The sequence below is a fragment of the Vulpes vulpes genome, chromosome 4 (genome assembly GCF_048418805.1).
Source record: "Vulpes vulpes isolate BD-2025 chromosome 4, VulVul3, whole genome shotgun sequence".
Taxonomy (NCBI): domain Eukaryota; kingdom Metazoa; phylum Chordata; class Mammalia; order Carnivora; family Canidae; genus Vulpes; species Vulpes vulpes.
Window position 1 is genome coordinate 113,953,026 of NC_132783.1, and position 9,833 is coordinate 113,962,858.

General features: G+C 57.5%; 1 protein-coding gene across 1 annotated transcript; it reads left to right on the forward strand.

Moving 5' to 3' along the window:
- The first annotated feature begins 4,353 nt into the window (after positions 1–4,353).
- On the forward strand, positions 4,354–7,602 carry HAND1 (heart and neural crest derivatives expressed 1). Its single transcript, XM_026010543.2, has 2 exons — positions 4,354–4,989; positions 6,591–7,602. The coding sequence occupies exons 1-2, from the start codon at positions 4,438–4,440 to the stop codon at positions 6,693–6,695; spliced, it is 657 nt and encodes a 218-aa protein (XP_025866328.1). The 5' UTR covers positions 4,354–4,437; the 3' UTR covers positions 6,696–7,602.
- The last annotated feature ends 2,231 nt before the right edge of the window (positions 7,603–9,833 follow it).

Sequence of the window (9,833 nt, forward strand, 5' to 3'; positions counted from 1 at the left end):
CCACTGTACAGATGGGGAACTGAGTCCTGGAGGGGGCCGGAACTCCCCCGAATCATGCAGCGAATGAAGTGCGGGTGGAAGATATTGGGAAGGAATTCAGGTCTCTGGCAACATAACCCCACACCTGGCAAAGCTCGGTCTCCCTCGCTTCCAGCCTTATGGCAGTGGGGTTCTGTTGGGTAGGTAGTTGGGGAAAGAGGGAAAACCCAGTGCGGTCAGGAACAGGCTTGGTTGGATCAGAACACAGCACGTGAGGCCGAGACCAGTGGTCTGGACCTCCCTCCCCATCCAGGGCTATGCAGTCGCCTGGACGCCCGAAACCCCATTTCTTTTTCCCGCTGCATTAATCCCCCAACCAGAGCCACCGTTTATCCAGGTGGGCTGTTATCGTGCTAGGAGCTCCACCTGTATTACTTCAGTTAATTTTAAACTAGCACTCTGGGCGGGTGTTACTGTGTCCCAGTTTGCAGAAGAGGAAACTGAGGATCCTAAGGTTTACGCAAGGAAGGGTGACAGCGCCGGATCTCAACCCAGGCGCGCCGGATTCCGCAGCCAGTCTTTCTTAAGCTCCCCTATACTACGCTTCCTAAACCCTTCTGTGCTTGAGCCCTCGACCCCGTAAGATGGGGGAAGAGTTCTCGCCCTAGCACCTTCGGAGAGAAAAGCGCGCCTTTGAAAACGCGGCGAGGGTCAGCCCTTCGGGGGGCGCTCTCCGGGTGAGCACTGCGGGGTGCCGGGAGGGAGGCGGGGCCGGGGCGTGTGGACCCGCGCGGAGGCCCCTCCGAGTCTCCAGCTTCTTATCCTCGGTCTGGAGCCGGTCCCAGAGCGGAGCGCTAAGTCCCCGCGGAGAACAACCGGGGCGGGGGCCCTGCAACAGTCCAGAGCTGGGAATTAAAACTCCAGACCGTCAGTCCTGTCCCTTTGTTCTAAAATTGGGGAAACTGAGGCTCAGAGAGGGAAAGGAACGCACACATCTTATCTCAGCGCACAGGAGTTTCGGGCAAACTCCTGGGTTGCACACCACGTAGCCTGGGGCGGAGAGGGAGACCGTACTCACTAGGTCCGCCGCACTCCAAACGCACCAGGCTGGAGTCAAAAGCACTTTGGGGTCTCCCAGAAGGCCGACGCTGGAGCCCAGGCGCCTTGCGGTCTATGCAGGCGATCTCGGTGGCGTCCGTCCTGTTTGGAGGCCGCCAAACCCGAAACTCCAGAGGGTCCCCTATGGCTGCGTTCCCACTGTGGGCGCCGCTGGGCTGAAGACTCGACTGCTTGGCAGGCCGGGGTGGGGTCGGGATGGTGGCATGGCGGGTGGGGTGCAGGAAGGAGAACAGCATTTTTGGCAACCCAGAGGACTACAGGCACCCTCCTCTTTACCCATGAGAGGCTGTCAGGCATTCTGAGGGCCCTCAAGGGACTCATCATCCAGTATCAATAATGCATTTCCTACCACACTAACCCGGCCAGATAGTTTGGGGATGCATAGGGCTCTGAGTGATCTGTGTAAGGTGGGGGGAATGATTTGGATCTGTGGGTGGTGGGTGCTGGAACTGTGACTTTTTTCTAGTAATTGCCAGGATCTGTATGAGTGCTTGCCCTTCATGTGGGTGCTGTGACAGTGTGCATCCATTGCTGGACTTCATTTTCAGGACTTGTGAATGTGGCTATATATGTAAGATAGAGTATATGTCAGACTATCTAAGGGTTTGCAATTTGTGTGACTGCGTGTCGTGTGCAAAGGTGAAAACATCTATGTCTGAGCACCTGTGTGTACATAGTGGTAATTGTGGCTATGTGCCTGGGTGTGTTAGTTTCCACACTGAGAACGCACTAGATGTATGATGGAGTTTTCACCAGTTTGTGCTGTGGAGACAGTTGTGGGGAAAATAAGAAAATATAAATTCGTGAAACGGTGCACAACTGTAGGTGTAAGACTATGTGTAAAACCCTGCAGCTGTGCGATACTGATGTAGAATTCGTGTGCCTCTACTGTGTGATGGTATCTTTATGCATGCCTGCTTATAGGGTGGGGAGTGGCTCATAGCTGTAACATATCTGAGTCGAGATGTGTGCCCTGTGGGTGACGGAGAGATAATGTATAAAATTCTAGGAATGCATGAATATTAAAATGTGTCTCATGGGTGTAAATGTGTTAACCATGAGAATACACATACTTTTTGGCACCTGTATGAATAGATGGACTTCTGTGCATGCATATACGTACACGTGTAATCCTGAGCCCCCAAGTGCTGCTGTGAGATGCTGCGGGTGTAGATCAGCAGTATTAGGGCAACCCCTGGGTGTGTGTTGAGGATGGAGGTCCCACTGCACAGGGTAATTACAACTCTCTACACACACCCTCACTCCAGAGCGCCTCCAGGCTGGGGAGGCTGGGGACCCCGTGGAGCCGGGGCTGAACCGGGCGCCGAGAGCTCCCTCCCTGGGAGCCTCCGGCTCTGCGCTCAGCCCAACCCCAGCGCTGCTGGCGCCAGGCGCCCGGGAGAGTGGCGGGTTTCCAGCCTGCCTCAGGCAGGAAACCAGGCCCTCCCTTCCCCCCACCGCCACGCACCTCTAGGGCCCACTGCCCTGCAGAGCTCCCATAAGTGCAACCTGCTCAGGACTAAGTGTCCACTTTTGTCCTGCAGTGTCCCCCCCCCCCCCCCCGCATCCATTTATTCCCTTGTATGAGAGAAATACCACATCTCCACTTGCTACCAACCCCAGGGATAATCGTTCATCTCTGGGCCTCACCTTTCCTATCCCTACCAGGAGGGTTGACCTTCCTCCCTCTGCCTCTATACTACTAAGTGTGCCAGGCACATAGTGGGCAGTCAGTAAACAATGTTGAATGTGCAAAGGAATGAATTTGCCCTCCAAAAGGAGCAGTCACATATTTATTTCCTCCTCTCCCACCCTGCCCTTCGCTGGGCATCCCTTTGGAGAGAAAGGCACAATCCCTCTGCTCCTCCTAGGGAAGGGGGTTGGCTGGGAAAGGTTGGTGAGGATGGAGGGACTCAGGTATGAGGGCATCAGCTGCAAAGCTACCTCAATGGGAGAGGCACCACCACCCTGGGATTTCTGGGTCCCCGTGAGAGCCTTGGGAGAAGGCCCCTGTGGAGAGAACCAGACCGCCCCAGAGAGGCCCTAGCTGGGAGGGGCTTAGAGTGGAGGTCAGCACAGCCAGAACCTCTCTCTGCTCTGCTGGGTGTGAGATACCAGCATGGTAATTCTCTGGCTGCGCCAGCCTTGCGAATCGAGTGGAAGTTCTCGGCCCTTCTGTATGTGTTTACTACCAAACATTGATTTCTCCTGGTGTGAGCCTTGGTGCAAGCCTTGGCACTGGGGTCCTTAGACAAGTGAACATTCTCAGGCAGTGATGACCTGGGTGGAGTGACCCAATGTAGCCAAACTTTGGGCCCTCCATCTGGCCTTTGGATGGGATTAGGCGCCCAGGAGGTGAGAAGAGTCCCTCCCAGGCCCTGGAGCCCGGAACAAATCAGTAAATGCCTGTGGGCTTGGAGCCTGACTTCCTCCACCCCTCCTCCCCCACACACCAAGTCTTCTTCTCCAGCCCCTGGTCAGTCGTGGATTGCATGGATGCCTTGGGCAGAGTTGGGATGGGGCACTTCTGGGTTGCACAGCCCTAGCTGGATGGGGTTGATGACTAGGGGCTGGGAGTGCTTAGGGGAAACCATTAGCGGTCTGTGCTGCCTCCAGCAGGGTTCTCTGGCCTTCTGGCTCTGGCACTGAGCGGAGTAGTAGATGGAGCTCAGGACTGAGAAGGGCGAGAATTCCCATTCTGAATCCTGTACAGTCAAGAAAAAAGAGACTTTCTTTCTCCAGGTCTCAGTTTCCCTATCTGGAGAATGGAGGGGCGGGCTCAAGGTAAAGGCCTTCTTTTCACCGGATGATTCTGGATTCCTTTCCTTGAGTCCACAGGGAGGAGGTGGCAGCCACCGTCTAGGGTGTTGACAGGCCTGGGCCTCAAGTACGGAGCCCCCGCCTCCCCCTTAGCCGGGAAATGGGGGTGGGGAGGCGGAGGCGGGGCCGCCTCCCTGTCCCCGCAGGCGGCCTAGAGCCGTGCGGTGCCGGCTCGCAGAGCTTAAAACCCGGGACGGCCACCCCCTTTCCTCCTCCCCGCCCCCCTGCCATTGGCTCCAGGGAGAGGTTGACATCAAAGCCGTGGCCTTATATAAGCCAGACCCTGCAGGGGAGGCCGCAGAAGGGTTAACTAGGTCTGCGGGCCCGGCGTCCCAGCCCGGGACCCAACAGGCGAGAGGCCGGCGGGCTGCGCGCCTGTCCGCAGCCTCGCCCCACACTCTCCCCAAGCCGGCGTCCAGCAGAGCGCCGCCCCACAGCCCACGGGTGGCCCAGGCAGTCTCTGGGGCGCATGGGGCGGCGCTAACCGGGCTGGCGGCGCAGGCCAGGGGCCGCTCCAACATGAACCTCGTGGGCAGCTACGCACACCATCACCACCATCACCACCATCACCACCCACACCCAACGCACCCCATGCTCCACGAACCCTTCCTCTTCGGCCCGGCGTCGCGCTGTCACCAGGAGCGGCCCTACTTCCAGAGCTGGCTGCTGAGCCCCGCGGACGCTGCCCCAGACTTCCCCGCCGGCGGGCCACCGCCCTCAGCCGCGGCGGCCACCGCAGCCTACGGGCCCGACGCCAGGCCCGGCCAGAGCCCCGGGCGGCTGGAGGCGCTCGGCGGCCGCCTGGGCCGGCGGAAAGGCTCAGGACCCAAGAAGGAGCGGAGGCGCACGGAGAGCATTAACAGCGCGTTCGCGGAGCTGCGCGAGTGCATCCCCAACGTGCCCGCCGACACCAAGCTCTCCAAGATCAAGACCCTGCGCCTGGCCACCAGCTACATCGCCTATCTGATGGACGTGCTGGCCAAGGACGCACAGGCCGGCGACCCCGAAGCTTTCAAGGCCGAACTCAAGAAGGCGGATGGCGGCCGCGAGAGCAAGCGGAAAAGGGAGCTGGTAAGTCGGGGGCCTGTGGGCTCCGGCTAAGGGCCCGGCTTGGTGAGCCCCCGCAGGCCCGGGGCACGGAGGAAGGAGTCTGCATCGCTGTGCGAGCGCGTTTGAGAGGCTGCGGGGAATTCTGAGGCTGTAGTATGGGACCGTGTGCGCGGCGGCGGGGGCAGCTTCGTATTTGAATTCATTTGTAATGTGGGACAGTCTGTAAGGCTGTGAAAGAAGACAGTCTTCAAAGGATCCCTTTTAAGGATCCTTTGGAAGCTGCAGACCTGAGAAAATGTACACATCTTATATTTTGCTCCCAATTTCAAGGGGGGCTTGATCCATTCCTGGGCTTTCCTGGAATCCACGTTAAGAACGCTGTAGAAACTTGTTACTTTAATTTGCCTCAGTGTGGATTTATGCACGTGGACCCAGTTTTCAAAGAGTTTTTGCTGAACAGGCTAGGCCACTTCCTAGCACCGATAGGGAAACTGAGGCCCAGAGTGGGACGAGGGATTAAAGGCCACCTACCCAAGGAGTCAGAGGTGAAGCTGGGGTAAAACAAGTCAGGTCTTCTATTCCCAGCCCAGATCCGGTCCCACTGCTCCACTGCCCAGCGAGCTAGTTCTGAGAGCAACCTTGTTGGTTTTGTGTGTAAACTCTGACAAGCAAGAGGCACGGGTCTTACCCACTGCTTTTGGCTTTGGAGATCGCAATCCCTACTCGACCTTTCTCCATCCTCTCCAGTGAGGGCGACACTTTCTGGAGGGCGGGTCAGCTGGCCCAAGGGCTCTGGGACGCCTGAGGGCGGTGATTTCCAAGCTAGGGAACTCGTTTCTCTAAATTGGTGTGTTCGGGCCCGCCGCAGCAAGTTAGGAGTTGACCAGAGAGCCCCGCCAGGTTTTCTTTGCCCTGCAGGGGCTGTGGTAATCTAGGGAAAGCTCCTTGGGGGAGACCAGGAAAGATAGATAGGCATCAGGTCTCTAAACTGCCACCGGGGTGGAGGAGAGGCAAGCCGAGGGACGCGTGGTTGCAAGGAGTTTTGGGGCGTATCCTCACCAACTGCTCGTTGCCGCCTCTTTCAAGTAGCACCGCTAGGTTCTTGCTAAGAGCCAAGAAGGAGGATAGTGGGCCAGGCCAACTGGTTCCTCCTTTCCTAGCCATCCGAGGCTCCTAGTGCACTAGCAGGGGCCCAACCCAGTCGCCAAGCCCAGACGCTTATCCTGGTGGGAAAGCGAGTGGGACTTGGGGGTGGGGGGGGAGAAGGCCCACAAGAGGGAAAAATTGTTGATTCCCACTCTCCCCATTCCAATACTGGTGGCCGTCCTTTGGCGCCATAAAGCACAAACTTATGCGCATCAGTTTCACCAGGCACAGAAAATTCTGGTTACCAAACCTCCAGAAACTGCCCATCCCATTCTGGCCCCCAGAAACTCTGGCGCATAAAGGCAAATTTATGAGCCTGTTTGCCTATTTTGCAAACAGAAATCGCTCACTTATTTAAAGGCGCCCAGTTACTGCTCCCAAAACCTTTTCCCCACCCCAACTCTATGCCTGGGCGATAGGAGTAGAAAAATTTAAACCTGTCTCTCGCCTCTTTTCTTGTGTGTGTCCTCTGGCAGCAGCAACACGAAGGCTTTCCTCCTGCCCTGGGCCCAGGCGAGAAGAGGATTAAAGGGCGCACAGGCTGGCCGCAGCAAGTCTGGGCGCTGGAGTTAAACCAGTGAGCCGAGGCCGCGCCGAGGACCCGCCACGGCTGCCCGACCCCGGAGCCCCGGGAGGAGAGGAAGGCGGCGGCGAGGGCCAGGCTCTGGGTGCCAGGGGCTTATGGGGGCGCATCCCGCAGAGCCTCTGCTGCGTGCTGGCAGGTCGCCAGCTGCAACAACACACTTGGATCGCACGTGCAATGTCATTTGAAATTGTTTTTAATACATTAAGAGAAAGAGAAATATATATATATCCACCCCCCACCCCTGAAACTGAGAGGGCGACTCTTGGCTGCACAATGCAGGAGAGAGGGACTGCGGGACTCAAGCGCGCTAAAACGCACCCTTCCAACCCTTCTGGGGCGAATTTCGAAGCCCCTATGCTTTCTCCACTTTGCCTACTGGCTCTTTTCTTGTCCTCCCCGACCGCTTTGCGGCAAAACCCCCGGGGCGCTCTCTTCCCTAATGAAAATGCAATAAGAGGAATCAATAGTTTTTGCCAGGGAAAGAGAACCAAACCAGGAAGACGGAGGGCTGCCTTTTGTTGCTCTCCTTCAAACAGTGGTGTTTTATTTTATTTTATTTTATTGTCGCTGCACTTCCTATTTAGTTCCAAGGGAAACACTTTCTCTCCCTCTTTCCTTCTTTCTTCCTCTCCCTTCCTTCCTTCTTTCCTCTCTTCCTTCTTTCTTCTCTTCCTTCCTTGCTTCCTTCCTTCTTTCCCTCCTTCCTTTGTAAATAAAAACTTTTCCCTACGTTGAAAAGTTTTTATGTATTTAAACTACCTACCATGCCTGCTGCGCTCAGGTGTTTATTACCCCATCCCTACCCTTTTTCTACCTCAAATCTATAAGACCACTCACCGCCTCCTCCCTTTGCCAAAGCAGTATCTATGCTCTTGACTAATAAAAGATTTTCTGAAATCGGAGGCAGCCTGCGTGTTGTCTTGGTGGGTATATCCGCTAGCCCCATCATTTCTGCTAGGTGGAGAATCTTCTGTTCTGACTTCTCTTTTGTTAAATGTTCTGACCAAACAGCAAATCAAGTCAGGAAAGGGGGGCAGATGGAGGATTTATTCGTGGGACAAAGAAAAAAGTTCTTAGAATATAATGGCTGGACAGGATAACTTCAGTGAAACCACAGAAAGGAAAACTGGAAACGAATTAGGCCCAAAGAGGACAGGCTAGGATTTATGTGCGTCAGCATTTCAGCTGATGTGTGGGATGGTATGCACACCGGTGTCTGCAGGCGGTGGTTTGGGGTTACTGGGAAGGGGGCTTGTCATACAAGCAAATGGCATCTGAGGGCATTGCAAGTCGACAGAAGGGGATGCTCTGGGGAATAGGTTCATGTAAGTGAGCTTCTTCGGATCTTATAGATGTGTGTGTAATGGTCCAGGAACTCACACGGAGCCCCGCAGCTGTGCGAGGGCCAACCACCGGGTCTGCCCAGCACAGCTCCCTGAGCGAGGCAAGAGCTCGACCGACAAATCCTAGCGGCTATTACTTTGTACTCGACTAAAATAAGCTCGTGAGTGCTTGTGGTTACATTGAGACAATTAGGTTTCTTTCCAGGAACAAAGCACTAAACAAATATTTGTGAGACAGCATGTGGATTTGTGCAAAGCGGTGGAGTGTGTGTGCTTGCTAATTCGGGCACTCGTGCCGGACAGCTGGTTTCTGTGCCCCCACAAGCGCACCCATGATTGGGTGTGAGGATAAATAAAAGCGTGTGCATATGCCAAGGCGCAGATGCGTGGAAGGCTAAAGTGGGGCAGGCAAACGCCGGCGTTTACGTGTCCCTGAATAACCGTGTACCGACAGGCAGCTCTGCGCGCCGCGGTGCGCTAGGCACCCGGCGAGGCGCTCCGGCGCGTCCCGGCACAGCTCCACGGCTGCGCGCGGGAACGCACGGTCTGCGGGGCCTGCACCCCGCTCCGCGCTCGCTGCGAGGGAGGCGCGCGCCCCGGGCGCGGGGCCCTGGGCGCCCTCCGCGGGCTGGGCGTGCGCCGGGGAAGGAGGCCCCGGGCAGCGCCGGCACCAGGCGTGTCCAGGGCCCCTCGCCCCGCCGTCGGGGTGAATATGGGGCCCCATTAGACTTGGCTGTAAACACCGAGGCAGGAGCCCAACGGCCTCGCCAGCCCTTCCGGACGCGAAGGAGTTAATAAAAGGTGTTTTATGGGTGCGAGGAAACGGTGGGGGAGGTGTGAGCGTCTCTCCACTCCGACCCCCTACCTTTCCCTTTTTTCCCTCTCGCCACCCGCCGCCAGATCAAACGCGCCCGCGATTTAACTAGGGCAACACCTCGCGGTAATGAGCCGCCCGGCACACCCCTCCCCCGGCTTCAGTCCCCGGCCCGAGGCCCCGAGGCTCCTCGGGGAGGAGCGGAAAAGGAAAATCGAAGACTTTTTTTCTCCTTCTTTCTTCCTTTTCTTCCCGAGAGCTGAGAAGTCCCTTAGAAATCGTGGCACGCATGGGGAAACTGAGGCTCACGGAGCAAGCCGATCCTGGTGCCTCGGACCCGGAGGGGACCTTACCTGGATCCGAACCCGGGGCTCCGGCTGAGTTCACAGATGGCCTCCTGGCTCTCCCCGGAGCCCGGCTCCCTCGCCTATTTTTAGCGCCGCGAGGTATCCTAGGCACGGGAGGAATGCGCACCCGCGTCCGCTCCCCTGGAGCCCTGGCCCGCGAGCGCGGAGCGGGTCCCCGGGGGTGCGCCGTGCCGCCGTGCCTGCGAGGGCGGTGCTGGAGCCTCCGCTTCGGGCCAGCCGCGGCTCAGGCCGAGGACCCGCGAGCAGAGCCGGGGAGCCGCGCGGAGCGGGGCGCGCGGCCGGACCCCACTGGGGAAGCCCAGCCCCGGACGGGCGCGGCGCGGGGTCTCCGCAGGGCGCCTGCAGACGCGGCTCCCGCCCCTCGCCTGCCGGTGGCGCCCCCTCCTCCAGCGACCGGCTGGGGACACCCGCCCTGGCATCCTCGTTGTCTCCCTGGGGTCCACGCAGGTTGTCGGAAACCTGCCTCTCAATCCCCCCAGGCGAAAACCCGGGCGTTAGCAATTTTGAAATGAGAACAGCACTTTTTTTTTTTTTTTTTTTTTTTTAAATCCAAGGGGGAATGGAATGGTCACCAACTTAAAAGTAAATTCCAGGAATTTATTGCAAGG

Coding starts and splice junctions, on each gene's coding strand:
- HAND1 (XM_026010543.2), top strand. CDS start 4,438: ATGAACCTCGTGGGCAGCTACGCACACCATCACCACCATCACCACCAT. Junction 4,990..6,590: donor GCAAGCGGAAAAGGGAGCTG/GTAAGTCGGGGG, acceptor GTCCTCTGGCAG/CAGCAACACGAAGGCTTTCC.